This window comes from Cyprinus carpio, chromosome B12, assembly GCF_018340385.1.
Source record: "Cyprinus carpio isolate SPL01 chromosome B12, ASM1834038v1, whole genome shotgun sequence".
NCBI classification, from domain to species: domain Eukaryota; kingdom Metazoa; phylum Chordata; class Actinopteri; order Cypriniformes; family Cyprinidae; genus Cyprinus; species Cyprinus carpio.
Window position 1 is genome coordinate 13,535,052 of NC_056608.1, and position 21,369 is coordinate 13,556,420.

At 38.3% G+C, this 21,369-nt stretch overlaps 1 protein-coding gene across 1 annotated transcript; it reads left to right on the forward strand.

Moving 5' to 3' along the window:
• Positions 1 to 1,021: 1,021 nt before the first annotated feature.
• Positions 1,022 to 21,115, forward strand: LOC109096259 (junctional protein associated with coronary artery disease-like). Its single transcript, XM_042735459.1, has 4 exons — positions 1,022 to 1,196; positions 11,513 to 12,028; positions 13,639 to 17,660; positions 18,959 to 21,115. The coding sequence occupies exons 2-4, from the start codon at positions 11,676 to 11,678 to the stop codon at positions 18,991 to 18,993; spliced, it is 4,410 nt and encodes a 1,469-aa protein (XP_042591393.1). The 5' UTR covers positions 1,022 to 1,196; positions 11,513 to 11,675; the 3' UTR covers positions 18,994 to 21,115.
• The last annotated feature ends 254 nt before the right edge of the window (positions 21,116 to 21,369 follow it).

Sequence of the window (21,369 nt, forward strand, 5' to 3'; positions counted from 1 at the left end):
TAAAACCTCCATTTTTTTGTTTGTTTTAGCCCTTAACATGTCAGATAGTAATCAGTAAGAAATACTTTTGTTCTTAATTGTCTTCCCCATATTTTTCTAAAAATATTAATGGTTAAAAATATTAAAGCTGTGACGGGGTTGAAGACTGTAACACATTTGAAGGGATACATTGCCTTAAATTTAAATGTTTGGTTTTGTTTCTCTCTCACATTGTCTCCTTGTTTCTCAACATATCTGCATGGCCAACATTGTCTTTCTGCTGCAAATGTTGGTGCAATTTCTGATGTATGATGCTTGTCAACCTTTAAGTGGACATATTACATCAAAAATTTTATTTAAAACAAAAATATGAGTTGTCATGATTTTGGAGTATATATATTTACTGAAACCATGACTGTTTATATATATATATATATATATATATATATATATATATATATATTCATTACAATTATTAATAAATGAAGCAATTAACTCAACCCTGTCACAAGATGAATAATGTCATTTCTGGGAGATGATGTCACATATGAGTGGAGTCTAAATTATTATGGGCGTAGAATGGTTAGTGTGACAGGGTTGAGTTCAGACTGAGGACATAACTTTAAAGTCTGTTTTTTTTTTATCAAATATTTTGCTTATATATATATATATATATATATATATATATATATATATATATATATATATATATATATATATACACATGACAAAATGCTTGGACATGACAAAGTGCTTGGTTTAAGATAGATATAAGACATTATTTTATGCTAAAAAAAAATATATAAAAATGCAATAATTATTTTTATTCGTTATAAAGTTTTATGAAAAGCTTTTAACAATTAATTTTGGTGAATCACCACTTTAGAAACTCTGGGGTACTGAAATATTACCGAATCCCAGGAATGACCCAGTTATCAAAAGATCATATGTCCAGCCCAGCATGAATAAGTATGGGTTTGTGTAATAGTGGAATGGGATGGGGTGGGTGGGGTATGTTACAGTCTCGTCAGTAAAAGTTTACCCACACGCTGGGAGGAACCATTCCCCTCGCTAGCCGACCCACACAAGACACATTTGAGCTGAATTCTCCCTCTCCTCTGCACAACCTTTCCCCTCAGATATGCTCAGCACAGAGCGGATTCAACAACACACTACATCACGAACTAAACACGGACCTCGAAAAGAGCACATCTCAGGTACGTGGACGTTACATTTTACCGAAATATATGAACGTGTGAGAAATTAGGCTCGTTAACGAGGCTGTCTTGTAGACCCTGCAGAATTAAAGGCGATTTCAGCTGCTGACGTTAGTAACACTGACCCGTTCAATAAACGCAGGGGATGCAGCGTCTCATAAGGGATGAACTTGCGAGATAACGGGCTCCTGCATCTATCGTCCCGTAGGCTAATGTCCCTGCATCTATCACAGAATAAATGACCGCGGATACCGCTGGAATGAGGACTGAGACGAATTGCATTGATGATTATCTGCTAATTTGTTGCTTTCCGCTGTGGAAAAAAAAAAATACTTCAGAAGGCAGACAGCTTGCTGCTTGTCTGTGAATTGTGTGCTTAGGGGTCGGGCGCAGTGCGCAAGATGTGTGCTACATTAGCGAGGTAAAGGGTGAAATGAGCAGACTGTGTAGTGCAGAGGAGGGATGAGCTTCATATAACATGCCATTATAACTTTGATGTCGAGTTATGTGCACATGGATCCACTACATCCTATTACAAAAGTGCTCAAATCCACAGCTATTAACAACTGTTTCTATTTTGTATTGCTTCAAACATTCATGTTTCACTATACACGCACACCATTTATTTCGTGTGGCTTGTGTAATCCAACAATAAAATGTGGGGGTGTTTTCTAACCTCCTAATTATCCTATATCTTGTACATATTTACATATTGGCAGGTGTTTTTTAACTGTGTTTTCAAACTTTTTAATAACCATAAAAGTTAGACTTTATGCGCCAGAGGAACAAGCACGAGCCATCTTTAGAATTTTTGTCTCTTAACTTCCGTTTTTGCGGTAGCTAACGTTAGCTTTGTTTATTTCTATAGCAAAATGGGGAAGTTGATTCATTTATTGTAGAATTAACGAAAGCTATCTTGAGCATTGTAATGAATTCACGCGAATGTCATGAATGTCAGTAACGAAAAGTTCATTCATAAATTCGTTAAGATCTTACCTTCATGCTGTGGAAATGCAAACCGGAAGACAGAAGACAACGAACGCAGCGCTGAAAAGGGGCGTGGCTACATTATTGGCGGTAAAAATAGACGCAAATCGCATTTGTCAGGAGGTAACCATAGCAACAGTGGTCCGCGCGAACGTTATTCGTTAGGAACATCAAAAATGCAAGTATTGTCATTATTTGAAACTTTATTATATACTAAAGCATACAGCCTATGTCACTAAAAAAATAAAAAGTTGCTGAGTTGACTGGGGGCAATAAGAAAACTTGTTTGGCAAGATGAAGCTGACATTACTGAAAACAATGCGCTTATGGCCTAAATGTGAATGGAGATCAGGCAGCTTCTATTGGTTGTGTCAGCAGTTGTTGTTAAACTGTTCAGACAAACAGCCTCCTGTTGTGTTGACACCGGCTGAATAGTGAATAGCATCAAAAGGCATGTGTCTCACATGCAGAGGAAGCGACCTGTGTGAGTTCGCGGGATGCGAAGAGTGAGGTGCGAGGTCAACAACTCTGCGCCGGATGGTAACTCCACTCAGTTGGGAAGCTACTGTTCAAAAGAAGAGCTGCTTTTGGTGATGCTTTTGACCTTGACTTGTGTAGATGTCAGAGGAGTCTGGGTTAGAATGAGCTGTTATTTGTGTGAAGCGTTGTTTTGTTATCAGAATGGTACAATGTATAACAGGCCTTTTGATTGCCAAGGTCCTTTTTAGAGGCTGTTGGAAAGGAACCATTGAAGCAGGTCTGTCCTGATTTGGTTTACAGATTTTTGTTTTCAAAAGCAAAAATTTTGTGCTTATTTAAAGCTTTGGACGTTGGAAGCTGTTGGAAACAAATGGTCACTCACAATAAAAAATGTGTATAGGGCAAGTTGAGGCCAGAAGGATCAAATGTTCGTAATTTAGGTGAAAGATTGGTGGTACACTAAAATACATAACTAGAAACTAGAAAGATAACTATAACGATACTATAACCACACCAATGCATGTTATTGTTTGGTGGATTCTGATTAGCTGTTAATGTTATTTATCATCAAAAATCTTCCTAAAAGTGATTCCATTATCATTTCACTGTGTTATTATTGTAATAGCCGTGATGTGGATGTCTGATAATTACGACTATTAAAATGTAATAGTTATCGTCAATGGTGTGAACAGGCCTTAGCCTAGTTTTCATGTATATCAACACTCTATCACTCTCTAGTTACTGTTTCATCCATTGAAAAATGCATACCGGATGACTGCTAACAATATTTTTATTTAAACTTTATCTTCACTAAGTAGCAAAGAACTAGGAACATGTACATTCAAAGCTGTCTACTTAAGTATTCCTTACAACGGAAGGACAAAAGAGGAAGAGAGCTGAATCACAGAGCATCACTTATCTAGTGGTACGTGGAGAAATACTGGAGTCTGTTTCCTGGAAATGTGGAAATGTGCTGATACTGCTTGTGCACACATGCAGTTGGTCACAAAAGGGAATTTTGAATGAATTAAGTGGTGAGGGCTGTTCATTACTGAGCAGACTGATGACATTATTCTTTCCTAGCCTAAAAAACTGCCCAGTTAGACATTCAGATGTATTAGATAGTAATTTCAGTGGAATGTTTGTCCCTTTGCAGTGGTGTGGCGTTTTAATTTTAAAGTGTAGTTTCATTTGTGAACATCCATAGAGTGCACAAGTCCTCCATAATAGAGATTAATGAGTAGAGTTGTCTCATTCAGAAAACAGAATATTTTCACAATCTCCTTTGTATTAGCATAGTGCAAATCATTACATAGGTTCATGAGCAGATCGTGAATGATTTCACATTTATTTCGTAGTAAATATTTGGCCATTGCTCATTCAGAGAATAGATAACATCAAATATCAAATCTGTTCTTGCCTACAGGGTATTAGAAACAAAACACAGAAAAATATGCCTACAGGGTATTAGAAACAAAACACAGAAAAATAACTCCTGACACATTTTTTTTTTTTTTTTATTTTTTTTTATTAGTAGTATTATTATTGGAATGCTTGACCACTGTATATAGAAATACTTTTTTTTAGAAACTTCACCTCAGGACAATTAATCAGAAACAAAGTTCAATATATTACTAAACTGCATGAATCAACTACAGTAGTTTGAGTTTATACATATTGGTGCAATAATATGTAAAAGAAGAGCTTTCCTCCACAAATTCCTTATATATTGCATAGTGATGAAAGATGGTGGACCAACAATTTAACTGCTTTTAAGATCAGAAGCTTTTTGGTTGTGATAAACATTTAACAAGCAAAGTGCAACCATCTGCAGATGAAACTGTGCAATGAAATAGCAGCCAAATGGTAATTAAAAGAAATGCAGGGTAAAGGATTGGTATATAGCCCTTGCGTATGATGAAGTCATACATTAGAGGCCTTAAACTCATATGGAAAACAGATGGACTGCTGAACTTTCCTATATGCTCCTGTATGGATACTTCTGGTCAATTGAATTAGCCAGAGATGATTAAGCTCAGGGGAGGAATAGAAAGCGATAAGGATCACTGGTCATCTTTTTTTTTTATTATAACAGCAACCTTCAAAGTTTGAAGGGCATGAGCAGAAGTAGCACTGCATATTATGTGTTGTTGCTTTGTTTATTTGTAAATACTAAATTGTAGGTTATTATTTTACCACCTGTAGTCTCCAAGTTTTCCTGACTGTGCTCTTAACACAGTGCTGTTTGTTGAAGCGTCTCTAAGCTTCTTCCCCTTCATTTGAGATCATATTCTTTGGCAGGATAAGAGCGTAATTAGCAGAATGCTTATGTATGCCAGTCCTTTGATCAGAGTGTTTTTAACTGATAAACCTTGTCACTGTCATCTCTCTGTAAGTCAAGTCTTCTTACTCTAATTATGTACAACCATGCGGGTTAGTTCATTTGGAACCCTGTTGTAAGTTTTATACTATAAAACTATAGTTGTATTCTGTGCTTTTTATAAGCATTCATTTGTAGACGTCCTTGGTCAAATCATTTAACCTGCAATAACCATTTTTTCCTCAAGGATAAATTGTTATAATACATTCTTGTTGGATCGTCTTCCTCAAGGCCTTTGTGCTTCCTGTCATAAACCAAAAAGATTGGGGTAGAAATCATGAATGTCTCAAATGACATTGTAAAATATCACCCATTAGTGACAGTCACAGGCATATATTTTAATAGACATATAAATTTTGATTTGTTTTATTGGTCATTCAAGTCCTGACCATTCTGTTCAGTTTAAATTGCCACATTACTAGCACAAGACACAGAGAAGCAGTTGACCTTGAAAGTACGTTCACGCATTGATACAAAGATCCTATTTTGAGCTAACACATTTCAGAATTAGAAGAAGAAAAACGGCAGTTTATGCTTTTAAATGTTTAGTTAGGTTTAAATGACGAGCGAATAAACATACCCAGCATGACCCAATAATCTAATTTCTTCAGGAAACTGTTTTAAATCTGATCAAAGAAATTTTATTAGGATGGCATGTGGATTTAGATTTTACAGTCTGTTGTAAATAAGCTCTGAACTCTTTTTGTAAATTATGAAATTGTGAAACACATGGAGAACTGTGAATTGTACTGTAGGTTTGGCACTATGGTTAGTCCCAGCCTGGAAAAGCATTACTTCCTGCTTTGATGATCCTCTGGTCCTCCTGCCAACTGAATTACCGGACATTGAAAGCATTTCTTTAGTGTCGCCGGTGACACCATACTTGTAGTCTATTGTTTGAAAACTCGCTTTTCAAAGAAAGCTAAATGGCCATCTCCATGGCCACAGCTCAAACAAAACAAGAGCTGGTTAATGTGTTTTTCCTTGAAAGATGCAGCTTAGGTCTATCACGTGTAAAAATTGAGGCATGAATAATTTGACGGCAGCTAGCTATGACCATCACACCCTTCGGAAAACATCCGAAACCAATGACATCATCTGTGAACACTAAATTAACTTTAAATACATCTTTCTTCACTTCCTCTATTATACATTGACAGTACATCTGCATTACCTTCTGTACTGCTCTTAAAACGTACTCTTAAAATCAGTATTGTGGTGCTAATAATATTGTTGTCTGCTGTATGACAAACTGCTTTTTTTTCTTCTATATTGTTACATTACCAGTTAAGAGTTTGAGGACTGTAATGCTTTTTTATTGTTTATTGTTTATATGCTTTTTCAAGGTGACATTTTTCAGTGTCACATGATCTGTCACAAATCAGGCTAATTTCAGTTCAGAAGAACAGATTTTATTTGAAATACGTAGATTTCTATAACAATATAAAAGTCTTTACTGCCATTTATTATTAATTTAATATATTCTTGTTGCTGAGTGAAAGTATTAGTTCCTTTATAAAGAAATTGTATTGACCCCAAACTTTTGAATGGTTGTGTGCTGTACATGTACTCTTCTGTTAAATACTATATATTTATTAAATGTAAATGTAAAGGACCAGCACATTTTTATACAGTATTACTGTTGACCCAAACTTAAGCCTAACTTAGACTAAATAAATTTCCACTCTAAAAATATGTCCACTCTAGAGGAAACCCACTTGAGAGATATGTTTCCTTTTCATACTGTACATAGCCTGTAAGATTATATAATCTTATATACTGGTTTGCTTCTATTTTGGTTTGTAGTAGAGAATGGAGACTACTGAAACTTATCCCTGAGAAGGATAAATGAATGGGTGAACCGGAGATGGGGACAAACCATGTAGATGTTTGCCAGGCTACTTTTTTAGAACCAAAGTAAAATTCTGAAGGCCTTTGAGTTATGACTGGCAGAGTGATGATATACAGACTTCAAAAGATTTTCTCTCTGTTTTGGCTTTGTCCTCTTAGTGTCAGTGTCTGGTTGACAGGCTTATTCAATCTACGCCCCATCCCTTGAAATGTGCACATCCTCAGGAAGCAGAGGTCAACAGTGTTGTACAAGTGTGAACACGTGCCTGTTAAGGGACAGCATAGGAGTTCCATGTGGATGGACTGAACAATGAAGGGGTGAGGCTCTGAAAGAACTTTTTATAGGACAGGGTAGACATTGTATTGTTTGTTATAAAACTTGATTTTTTTGGTTAACCATGGACACTCAGAATCCCTGTTTACATTCGACTCCGTGAAAGAGATGATGCCGTGTCATGGTACAGTGGCTGTGCTCTCAGGCTTAATATTGCATCGGCCATTACGTGCATGTTTATGGCAGTTATTAGACAATCTGTGAGGAGACATTAGTCTGATGAGGTCATTCATCATGAGCTTCGTCGCAGTTGTTCTGTCAACATGAAATCAAAACTGACCTTATTTACTCTCTAATGCATGTTCCTGGTCTTATTATGCACGATTCATTGGTTCATGTAATTTGAAAGAAAACAAAATGTTGTCTTTGTAATCCTTCATCAAAATGTAATGACTCATAGGCTCTGCCTATGAAATGACATTCCTCCGGCTCTTCACATTTCTTCAGTTCACTGTCCGGTAATTTCCAAGTTAAAGGGATATTCCATCACAAAAAGTTTAGCAAAAAATCTGATTCTGAGTGAAAATATGCTGTCTTTTCATTAGGCTCTTTTGGTCTTTTTTCTTTCACAAACACATACCACAAATCTGACTAAGTCTAAGAATAAAGAGTTGACACCAAACTGTCATGGCGGCAGCTCTGGGCTCCGCAGGCCTGCTGGTGAGGGGGGCGCGAGGCGGGCCAGATCTAAAAATGTGTGATTCATTTATGAGGAAAAGCAGTGCTGGCCTCACAGTCTAGAGGAAAAGAGTTCAGTCTCGTCTGAGGTAAGAGGCCCAAGGCCTTTATGGGTTATATCTTTAGCATTTAGCTGCGAATAAAGGATTTTACAGGAAGTGAATAGCACAAAGAGGTGGTCCTCAGCATTTATTGCTGGAAAAAGAAATCTAAAGTTCTTGATATCCGAGTTGAATCAAATGATTCACTGTTATTGTGGCGTTTTGGCTCAGAAAACCTTATGACATCACTTGTCTGCCTTGCGATTGTTCATTTTTAGCTTGCGACATGTGTTAGCCATAAAGCAGGTCATTAGTAAAAAAAGCAAAGTAGTCTAGATCACGTATCTCCAATTTTATGAATTTACTCATGCTCTAAGAGGCAGTTTGTCATTGCTTCAGCTGTGCTCTGAAGCAGGCAGACATTTCTATGCCATTTAAAGTCTCCATGGACCTGGCTTGAATCGTTTCCACTTTTTGCCCAAGTCTTAGGCTTTTGAATTTTGTTATGTTGCTATGGGATGAAGAGGCAAATAATGAGACCCACATTTTTTTTGCATGTTATATTATCAAATAATTTGACTAAGAAGTATTGTAGAATTTAATTTGAACAGTCAAAATTAATTTTTAAATATTTTAGATTGGTTTGACCTCTTTTTGCATGCAACGGAAATTGCAATTACCTTTCCTGTTGTGACGTAAATGCAGGTTGCTGGAGAGGAGGGATGTTATTGCAAGGGCGAGGGGAAGTTTTTAATTAAAGATTACGGTGACACATTCATTTAAAAATAATGATGTGCACAAATAAATTATTTATGATAAACACTGCGATATTCCATAAAAATAAGAATTTTGTTTTCATAGGGACTTTAATGACAGCAGCACATCAGCTGACATGAACCACGCAAGTTTGTGTAAAACCTGATGATCATGTTAAACGTTCCCTTTTCCCTTTTTTAATATGATATTTTGGCCCTAATATGCAGTATGTATTGGTCAGATTTTTCCTAAACTATGGGGCTCAAATATACATGTGTGTATTTGCAGATGGGCTCTGAATTGTTTCTGAAAGACATAGCTAATGATAACGGATGGCACTGATAAAACTCACATTAAGGGTTTTCCCTGTGGCAGTACAGATGGGAAATATACCTCCCTCATTTTTTGTTTGTGCTGAATTTGTCTGTGTGAGTGTCTGCAAGAGGAGACATGAAGAGCTAGAGAAAAGAAAAAAAGAAAAAAGTTGCTGTGAGAGGAAGCTGTCTCCAAGGGCCTTTAATGGTGAATGTGGATCAGTCTGGAGTATCTGGGTTGGACTGTGTGAAAATGTGAAAGTCATACCTTTGCTAACTGTTTCCTTCTACTTCTGACAAACATCATTTAGATCAAAACAGACATGACCTTTTTTTTTTTTTTTCTACTTCGCTTTTCAGTAAATATAGTGGCATGAAAATGTTTATGCATTGGTTTCATCATGTGAACGTTCAATGCCATCACTAAAATCTCAACCCGTGACTTCTCACTACATGTAAGCTGTCACCTCATTTGTTACCCTTTTCACTTTCAAAAGTAAATCCTCCAGCACTAATGGGTTTGAGAAAATCATATTTGCGTTCTGGCATTGTTTTGTATTTAGATGTGTGTTTTAATCTACCAGCCTGACCCAATCTTTTGATGTACTTCCTGGTATTTAAATAACTATTATAAGGTTTATTTGAAACTAAGATTAAAAAATAATTAGTCATGCTGAAATTAATAATTCATTTTAGCAAAGTTGTGGGTGTTGATAATTATGCATTGACTCTTTTATAATGAAATAATCATGTATTTTTCCATAAAAGATTCAGCTTTAGCTTGTTTTAGGGAGATTACAGAATCATCCAGCTTGCAGAGCAGGGAGAACATTTAGTATTGTGGAAGTCTAAGCTTTAGTTTGGACTTTACCCTTAACAGATCAAAGAAATAACTCTAATACTTATAATGATGGGAGATCATTATAAGGCAATTTAGTTTTGTCCTTCTCTCTCTCTCTCTCTGTGTGTGTTTGTGTGTGTGTGTGTGTGTGTGTGTGTGTGTGTGTGTGTGTGTGTGTGTGTGTGTGTGTTCAGAGCAGGTTAGGTAACCTCTCTTACTTTAGTCTTGCTCAGACAGTTCCATTTCTGTCTTTTCAAGGCAAGTTTTGTTTTAGTTGCTTGCTACACTATACTAAGTTCTTGTACGTCTTCACTGGTGGGCCTACTACTGTTTATGCTATCTCACAACCTATTTGTAGATATTTTACGAGGTGGCTAATTCATACAAATTTGCTTTTGTATGATTTCTGTGGCTGGTAGATTAAGGCGGGGCAGGGTTAGGTGTGGTCCTTCGTACGAATTTTCCACCTTGTAAAATACGATTTTTCACAGGTGGTTAATTCATGCAAAGTCGTACAACCTCACTCATAAAATATGAAGAAATTGCCATGAGATCGGGTTGTTTATTCTGTTGCATCTTCGCATATAATGCTGATCTAATGGCGCTTTTCCACTGAGTGGTACGACTCGGCTCGGCACAGCTCAGTACGGTACGGTACGGTACGGCTCGGCTCGGCACGGTTTGCATTTCCACTGTAGATTAGTATCGCTTTAGAGTGGGCAGGATTATTCACACGCCGTTATAGTTGTGCCGCCTCTACTGCCACAACTCCTAAAAAACTTTTTCATTCCGCATCGCCCCATCAAGCTCTCGCTGGACCTGCTTCTCTGCTGTCAATGAGAGGAATGTCTTTACTTCCTCAACAGACAACAAAACTTTTTGGTTGTTCAAAACAGTTGCGTTCGATCCTTCGCTGGCTGTGCTGATTTAAATCGAGCGGTTCTTTTGTGTTTGTGTCGCAGTTCAGTGACGCAGGTAGTGACCATTCTCTCCATCCAATCCGAGTTTACACGTCACATTTTAGTAACGGTACGGTTCACTTGGAACCTCAACCGAAGTGGTACTAAATAAAATACCAGGTACCAGGTACTGTACCCAGTGGAAAATTTCAGGATTTCAGGATTTCTATCCTTGTAGATTCAACAATTCACACAGAATCAAATATCCAAACAAACTGCTTTGGAGATACTTCAAATAATTACATATTAGAATTGACTGAGGTTTATGTTTTTAATCAATGACATTACTAATTGTCATTTTATTAAAATGGTCAATTGCCACTAATCTCATCAGAGTCTTTATAACTACTAGTTGTTTGCTAAAGTCTGGATTGTGGCATGAGTTTTTTCACAACATTCCACACCTAGGTATGTTTCTGAGCATGAGGTAGTCAGTCATCTGGAGAGATTTTCCTTTCTGGACGGAGAACAGAGGAAAGAGGGGAAGAGGGGGCAGATGGGAGAAGAGAAGACTGGGTCAGTGGATAGACAGACCGGAATCGTTTCTCTTGTGGTTCTCTCGTTTTGTTTTGGCTGTGAGCAGCAATCCTCTTATGAAAAAGTCTGTGTGAGAGAATAATTTTAACTTCATCTGTCTCTCTCTCTCTCTCTCTCTCTCTCTTTCTCCCTCCCCTCTGTCCCGTTTTCTTTCACAGCGATGGCCTCTCCTGTGCAGCTGTTTATGAGCTTGCCTCATCTGGACTAGGAGCGGAATTCATCTGACACTGACACAGACACACACACAAACACACACACACACACACACACACACACACACACAGACACACACCCCTAAAAGCAAAAACACATCGCTTAGCCATGTACAGCGTGGAAGACCTTCTCATCTCGCATGGATACAAAGTCCCTCAAAGGAATAGCAACAATGTCCCTGTCTCACATTCGTCTTCCTCCCACCCCGCAACCTATGAGAAATGTCTGCCGATGCGAAGCGACAGCCGGTGTGAAATCGCTGAGAAGCGTAAAGGACAGAGTGGCGTGAATGGCTACGAGGGCGACCCTGTTTACAGCGGCGGAGGCATCAGACAAGCTCCTGCCAGGGGATTCCCCAGTGATGCCGAGAACAGGGTCAGGAAGCAGAGGACACAAGACGTGGACAACGGTAACCTAGGAGATGGACGTTTGCCAGAAGATAGCCTGACCACGGACAGTGGGTAAGTTGTGCTGATGAGTTGTTTTTGACCTCTTCGTCTTCTGGCCAACACTCTTGTATTGCTGCTGTCTTTCCCTCTTTTTCATTCGTCCTTTTGATCTGAGGTTTAAGCTGTCTTGCATGATGAAGAGTGTTACGTAAAGGTAGGAGCTGTCAAGGACTTCCCTTTCGCAACAGGACAGATCCCAGTTTTTGCCTTTTCCTTTTTTTTATCCCTCCCCTGTCGCCTTTCTCTCTCCATTTCTTATTTTTTGATTGCACTTTCTTTCATCCTCATCTCATCCTCTGAAATCTTTGTACTTCCTACATTTTCATGTATTCCGCTTCCTCCGTCTCACTCATTTCCCTGCACTCTCTCCTACCTCGCTCCTCCTGTAGCTGATGAATTCATTAACTATGTTTAGTAGATTTTGCTGTGCAGGTTTTTATTTCCTCTCATTTCACACGGACCGTAGTGTAATAAACACAAATGTTGTCAGAAAGCCCGCAGCACCCCCTACTGAGCATGCTTAGCTCTGCAGGCAGAGGCAGCAGTAAACTACATGTCCCATGAGCCCTTTGTCAGATCAATATTCCATTCCTTATAACAATCTCTTACATAACACCATTATTAATAAAACATGATGAATATAAATGTGAATATCTGCATTTGCGAGCCATATTGTGGCAGAGGAGCTTCAGAGATGAATTTTCTTTAAAAAAAAAAAGGTTACATGAGAACGTCTAATTTTCCATAGGAATAGTGTCATTTTTTCTTTATGTATGTTGATCAGTAAGTAAGTCATAATGTCCTTGTGCCATGGATTTTCAGTGTCACAGATAGATTGAGACTCAGTAGTTCAAAGCAGGAAGTACCTCCACTGCTGTGACTGTTACTAAACTAGATTATCCTTCCATGAATGCAGGTCAGGATTGTTTAACATGCAGATCATATGCTCTCTGCTGCCAAGATTTTGGATGAGAGAACAGACCTTCAGTGCTGACTCAACGGTTTCCACCACACAAGCTAGTCATGTTCCTGCTTAAGAGAAAATGCTCATTTATCTTGGTTTGTTTGCACCATTAAAGCTTCCCAATTTATTGGGGCCTTTGAGTTTCTCTGCTTTGTTGACAACACTGTCAGCATAATTTTTCCCTGTTTAGTGTTTGTGTGATGTTACCTGTGTACTTGCATAATGGGATTTGAACACAAATATGTTGATTGTCATCCAGTTTTTAATGTCTTACCTTATTCATTGGTTCATTTGCTTCAGGACCCAGGGTATTATACACAAGCAAATGCAAAAAGTAAAAAAAAGAAAAAAGTCAGTGTTGACATATGTCAATATTTTGTTATGTATTATTATGCACAATTTTTATTGTCAGTTCCAGTTTATTATTTGTATTTATTATTTCGGGGTCATGACCTTTGATCAAAGTTTATAATCACTAACATAAAGAATGTTCTTAATAATATTTCTTATTAATAACAAGAAATGTGTAGTTGTTTGAAAGCTAAAGTAAGTCCTTCATCCTACATCCTCAAGTCATAAAGATAGTGTTTGTTAAAGTATGTCTTATCAAATATAACAACTGACCTCTATTTAATTCCATCTGTGTGTTTTAATGCAGGTTTTTTGAGACCCACAGAGGAATACATTCTCAGCCTAGATCTGAGCAGGATGTGTCCTACTGGCGAAGAAGAGGTCAGGACTTTAGTGTGCTTTTGGATTATGCAGACTTCAGGGACCCACGTGGAAGTGGAGGAAGGGTTCCCAACAAACCAGAAGGCATGCAACGGAGACCAGAATCTGCCTTAAGCACAGAGGAACATAACCGTGAAAGACAACGACGGGCAGAAAGTGCACGTGCCAGGGAGAGAGAGATGGCTCTGCACCAGTGGAGAATTGCAGCTGAAAGGAAGTACCAAAGTTTGGGAACAGAGGAGTGGCGCCCAATGACCAGCATGAGCCGTCAGCCATCTGAAAACGAGGTGGCACAAGAGCAACGCAGGCCACGAACTGCAGAAGGAGCTGTTCCACCCAGAACCAAAAACAAGTCCCAGTCACTGCCCAGAATGGCTCTGCAATCTGAAAGCCTCCAGTACTTTAGCATACCAACTGCTGGAAAGGATTCATATGGAGGCTATAAGTTAAATGGCCACCATGCACGAGACCCTCATGTACAGTTTCTTAATGATGGGGAGAACAGGCAGCGGTGGACTGATCGATCAGGTGCGCAGTCTGCACCACTATCAAAACCCAGATTTAGCCGACCTCTCAGACCTCCATCTTATGAAGTGCACCAGCAGATGCGTGGGAGCGCAGAGATGCTCACAGGGGAGCCTGCTCCTCGTGCAAGAGACAGAACTCCACTCCCCTTCTCAAGGCAAGAATACTTTGTTCAAGAACTTGCTGGATCTGGTGTGGAGCCCCCCGGTTATATCCCTCCTCCATCGTACAGGAGGCAGCCTGCAGTTAATAGAGGTCACAGAACTTATCCTATCTCTATGGGTAACCACCAATACAGAGGTGACCCATATATGCAGGATTCTGCAATGACAGAAGTGCAGGAATGGTTTATCAGGCAGACTGGGATGGCTTGGCCAGACCGTTACAGAGATGGAAGAAGAAGTATGCCCTGCAGGAGACAGGCATACCCAGGTTACAGTGAAGAACGGATGGGTAATGTTCAGTATATTCCCTTTGACGACCCCCGTGTCAGACACATTTCAGGAGCAAGGATAGATGGAAACTCGTTGACGGATGCAGACAAAATCAGAAACATCAGAAATGAGATTCCAGTCAACCTCTTATCTGAGAAGTCTAACGACAGTGCCTTTCCTCTCACTGAGAAATCCTTTGACCGCACTGAACCAGGTAAAAGCAATATTAGTGACTCTGTTAATGAGGACATACACAAGGAAGTGCTGAAGGAGACAGAAAGTTCAAACACAATACCTGACCAAAACTGCAACAGACATCCAGCTACCCATGGAAATATAGTTGCTCTTCAGATGACAATGCAGCAGAACTCAAACCAGGGTTTGATTGAGACAGTGACGCAAGTAAAGAAATTTGAGGCAAAAACTGTGTCTGAGAACAAGAAAAACTCAAAGAAGAAGCTCAAAGAAACAATGTTTTGCCTGGTATCTGTCCCTATTAGTATGCAAGCCAACAAAAGTGTCTCTGATTCAAATAACAATGAAAAAGTGACTAATTCAATAGAAAACACAGTGGTGCAGCATGACAACCACAACCTTTTAAAAACATCAAGCAAAGACAAACAAATACAGTCTAGCAGCTCCCCATCCATTAAAAGTTCCCCTTTGAGGAAAGAGATTGTAGATACTAGGTCACTTAATCCGAGCCAAGACAATGAATGGTTCTATGCAGGATCCTGGCCTGGAGATCAGTACAGAAACCAGGAAACTCAGACGGGTTCTCCAGAAGTTTCCAGAAATACCCATCCTCCGACAAATGACCATTCCTCCGTTTACACAATCACTGGTAATGAAGGTGAAACCAACTGTAGTGCCAACTATGGATATCCCATGATAGGTCAAAGGGATCTCAACCCTTCCAGCAACAGTGCATTCTCCAGAACTAGGATTGGAAGTAGTTCAAGTATAAGGAGCCCGACTCTACCCCAATCATCATCAGTTCCACCATCTCCAGACCGTCAACCTTTGCTGAGAAAGGCAAACCAAACAGCAGATGGTCAAGAAGTTTTTGGACAGTTCTTGCTAAAGCCAGTGAACAGACGCAAATGGGATGCTATTGGGGAGCTTGAGTCTTTTAATAAGGAGATACAGGATCATAGTGGGAAGTATCCAAATGTTGATCAGAATATAGAGGAGCTGGATGAGGCACTGAACAGTATTCTGGAGCTGAGTGACTCAAACAAAGAAGTCAATAATACAAGACAGGAAACCGACCCACAGGAAACTGACCAGCAGTCACATATAGTGCAGGTCACAGAGATGCAGATGAAAAGCAATTACTTAAATGTAATGTCTGATTCGGGGAACAGAGGACATCCAGAGTACAAATGTCTAAATAGTTCCTTGTCCAAGGCAAAGGTGAACTTAGACAGTCAGATGCAAGAGTTACCTGTCACCAAAACTGATAATTATGTCAACTTTGAGATTCTGCAGAGGGGGGACACTGATCCAATAGTACATCGGCAGGATATCCCAGTGCCAAAGGAGTGCTTGCTTAAGGATGTTGGTTTAACAGTATACACTGCCATTCCTGACACTGTGACTTCTGGATCCCCTACATGCTTGAGTCCTGAGTCACCCATGTTAACCAGCCCCTCAGACAACTCCGACACGTGTGAGACTTTGCAGATTACGTCATCAGACAGTAGCGGAGATTTGAGCAGGCACAGTCCTGAGTTTGCTGAAGGTACTCAAAGCTTGAACAATAATAATGCCCTCAACTCTAAAGCCCTTAACAAGAAAGAAGCTGGGAAAGAAAACACAGATGTTACTAGATCTGGGAGGTCCTCGCGTATCCATGTGATCAAGAGTCTTCATTGCAGGCTTAAGGCTAATTATGAGGATGATGTTGATGATAATTGTTATTCGGATTATTCAAGCTGGAGTAATGAAAAGACCTTGGCAGATGAACATCTTGAGACTCTTCTGAGTCAAGAGAAGGCCAATAGTATGCAGACCGAAGACCTTAGTAACCTGTACCAAGTCCAGTGTGCCAAAGGTATTCCTGAAAATGAATCTATTGAACAACGGGCCGCCAGAATACTTGGCATTGCAGTGCCAGTTGAAGCCTTGGTTGATGATCAGGTTGATGACAAACCGGTAGAAAGGAATTTGAAAACCACAGATGCTCCAGAATTGGCAACACAAACCAAAGAGTTGAGCTTAAATGAAGAGAAACAGAATGTCAGTAGAGAGTGTGAGGAAGTGCCAGATAGGTCTATGGAAAGTCATGAAGATATGTCAGAGGTAGGATTTGAAGGGGATCCAGAGTCTGGAGAAGATTTACCTAGCATTGAAAAGCATAGCCAGAGAGCCTCCTCTGTTTTGGAGCTGCCAGAGTTTCCTCCAGGTAACTTATGTTTGTCTCTTCCACTGACCGAGGATGAGGAATTGACTCTTAGTGTAGGTGGGGGAGACAGGAAGGAGACAGTTAATTTTGAGATAACAGAAGCACTACAGGACTTGCAGGCATATTGCTCATCTCCTCTGTCCCCCTCATCCTCAAATAATCAAGCATCCCTGGAGTACACCATCTATGCAAAGGAAGAAAGCTCTCAGTCATTAGTGAGAACTATCACCAGGATCACCTTGGCCAAAGAGACAGACTTAGAAGAAAAGGGAGGGGAACTAAAAGAATCAGCTAAAGAGGATGAAACACTGGTGGAAGAGAACCAATACAGTGAGAATGCAGTCAGAGATAACAAAGACATGTGCAGTTATATGCAAGAAGAGGATGAACAAGCTCAGGAGGAAATTCCGGCTGAAGAGGTGATACTAGCAAGATCAAGGCAGCCACCAAAGTCAATGGCACGTCCGATCCCACAACCCCGCAGTGGCATGGTAGCGAAGAGAGAGATCACTCTGCCACAAGGATTCAGCATGGATAATACAATGTCTGCAATTGAGGATGATGACAAGCTGTTTATTTCAGGTCAGTATACTGAACTCCAAGGCTTACAGACTGCTTGTATAGTAAAAGTGCACTCCTGGGCGAAAAAAAAGGGAAAAGAAAATTAAAATTGTATTAAAAAGCTTTGAATGGCATACATTACTTTTAATGAAATTAACAAGAATTAAGCAAAAACACTGCCTGAAAACATTGCTTGTCTCAGAAAAAAAGAACATCAAAGACAAAATTCATTTTTTGGCAGAATAAGTGAAGTTTGATTCAGAGTTGTTTGGCAGAGTTGTTTGGACTGATGAATTACGTTAAAACACACCAGAGCGGCGCTTTTGAAGATCTGGTAAGAAATACAATAATGAAGGCATCTCTACCACAGTGTGTCATGATGTGGGGAGCCTTTTCAGCTCTTGGTACTGGTGACCTGTTTCACTGTGAAAAGTCAAGTGATGTTTTGGAGCATAGAAGAATATTGCAGAATGGCTTGTTCCCACAATTAAAAAGTTGTTATATAAAAAGGAACAATCAGATGTTATTGCAAAGATGGCAAACATAGCCATAAAGAGACTTGAGAACAAGTCCATCAGGCTCATGTTTTGTTCTGGTCAAAGATTTGAACCCTATAAAAGCACTAACTTATTGGGAGACATTTTTCAACTACTCATTAAATTTTTGAAACCATCAATATTGAATGGAATAACATTGACTCTTCTTCCTGTAAAAGGTAGTCAGCAACAAAACAAAGGGAAAGGCTATCCCGTAATAAGTTACTTAATCTACAGTATTTGTGCAATTCTTGCTCATTTCCGCAACCCCACCCCCTTTTTTGCCCAGGAGTGTACATTTAGCTTAGCTGTTGTTTACTAGTCTGCTTTTAATATTATTGTTGTTTTATATGCTATTGTGATATTGGTATTGTGTGCACTGTGCAGTCCACTCTATGTAGTGCCCTAGTAAAGGTCACCTTCAGTAATATGTTTTATTGTATAACAGAAAAATGGACAGATAATCAACTTCTAGGGAAAATAGGGAATGTTTTTTTTTTTCATTACATATTCTGTAGCATTATGTGTTGCCAAGCCACAATAACTGATTTAAATACTTGAGGGTAATGAGCAATGAGTTTCTTGACCACAAGAGGGAAGCGTGGTCTGATTAATCATACTTATTGCTATAACAAATTAGCATAGAATAGATAATGGATCAAAACAATCAATCCAGATTATATTAGACTATATACATAAACAAATTGATGGTCCTTTACATGTCCATTCTCTTGTTATGATTTTGAATCAAAAATAGCTAATATAACTTGTGTTTGTTTTCAGATGCATATGACCCAAGTCGTGTGGAGAGAGTCTGATCTTGGACACTGTCAAAGCAAATTCTTTGACCTTACTGGAATACACAATGTAAACAAACACTCATCTGAAACTGGACATGATGCAGGCTTGGACTCAATTTACTAATACATAGTCACAGAAGTTCATAAGCAGGCTGATGGACTTCATGCCACATATTAAGACTAATTTTTAGAACTTCTATGGCCTGGTGATGGATGAAGTAGCTAAGATGTTTATCAATGAGATATGAATGTATAATGTATATCAAGTAAAGCTCAGACATTACAGAAATAGCTACAAATCAGTCTGTATAGACTTAATAATTTTCTAAAGTATCTCTGCACCAGCAAATACTGGAGTTCTGTCGGACTTTCACAGAACACAGTGTCATTGTGCCAACAGTGACAAGAAAGACACAAAAGCTTGCACTTCTCATTTTCTGCAGTATTACCAATGAGAGAAAGGAAAGAGGCCTTGATGTATTAAAGCAATGAATTGGATTGGCGAGGTAGCAGCTGAATCGGTGACATTACACTGTGCTTTTAATCGCAGAGAAATATTTTTGTAAGAAATGTTAAAAGGAAAGTGTGGTTATCTGTTTTACAGGTGGGAGAAACCATGTATGTCACTGTGGTAAAACTGCAATATATAAAATCATATTTTTTGCAAATGGAATAGGCTGCTTTTACCCAAATGAGGCAGCTAAGAAGAAAGCTAAACAGAGGCAAAGATTTAAGAATATTTTGTGTGAAGTCTTGGTCTCTAGCAACTTTAATCTTAACTGCAGTTTCTTCAATAGTCAGTTTCCATAGTTATTGCTTTAAAATGACTTCCTTCACTAAAGTTTTTTATATATCTCATACGCAGTTTGAGCTTTTCAGTGTAGCAGTCTGATAATGTATCATCTCATCATGAAATGCAATCAAAAAAGAAAAGAAAAATGTATTTATTTTTATCAAGCTATCAACAGTCTGTACAGATGAAAATATATTCAAAAAAGTGTTTTTATTTGACCTTGTGAGTTTGTTTGCTTGCTTACAATCATTATGGATATATCATATCTAAATATGTCTATTAATCCTGTATTACTCGGACAATGAATGATTCTTTTATTGTGCCGTGTGGTGTGCTTTTTGTTGCACAAATGTCAGAAAGTGTTACATGTGTTTCTTTATGCACATACTGTACAAAGTATTCTGCATTTTAAGTCCTATATCAATTCTGAAAGCTTACTCATATTGTGAGTATATCTACGGGATGTAGTGCTTGTTAACGACTTTACACTTGTAATTGCTTGGTTGCTTTCTGTTATGACTCAACTTGCAAAGTTGAGGTGGACACAGTTCCTCAATGTTGTATCCATCACATAGTTTTATAAATGCAGTCAAAAGTGCACTAAAATGAATTTAGTATTTAGCACATCTAAAAACTGGCCAAAAACTCAAGAAGAAAGTCATTGCATCTATTTACTCTGAATATAGTTATTGTTATGGATAAAGAGTGCAATACCATAATGTTATAGTAATATTATTGTCAATATGTTCCATAAGCATAATAATAATAAACTATGAATTCATGCAGATAGATGTTCTATAATCAGTGGATGGTTAGAAAAAAAAAATAAGGCATTCATCAGACTTATGTTTTATAAGTAAGAATCAAATAATTGTTGTAAGTAGTTCTTGATTGTTTCTACCATTTTGTACAATTTTTTTTTTTTCAAAACAGATGGTTATCTTGTTGTGTATAACGTAAATGGCATTTAATATCTTTTTCTATTTTCATACAGAAACTGTACATGATTATTTTGTATTGGGTTGGAATTGATTTGCCTTCTCTGCATGATATAAGAGATGTAAACTAGGGTCAGGAAAATGTTTTGCATACAACTGCATTTGGTACTACATTAAAAATATATTCATTATATTACATTGTGCACATTTCTATCCTGCTAAAAAAGCTTTGGACAATATTTAAATTCAAAACAAGCTATTTTTTGAATATTTTACAGAAAGGGAAGTATTTACTGTGCACCTAAGTACTTGTGTCTTTGAAGTATTGGGTGAATGAGAATGAAATGTTTGAGAGGAAGCTCCTTTGTATATTATAGCAGATTGCTCATTAATAAACTCCTTGCATGGACTGTTGTTTTTATTTTTATCTTTTGGTTAATTTCATGTGTAATGTGAAAACGAGAAACTTGAATGCTAATTTCCTCTTTAAAGGATTTATGAATACTCATGCAATAACAAAACAATTCAAATGTCAGGACTAGTACCTTATTCTCAAACAAATATGATGATTCTCTCTTACAATGCATTCAATTGTTCAGTTGAATCCTTTCCGGAAACAAACCTATAAATGATAATCAAAAAACATTTGTTGAACAAATGCCA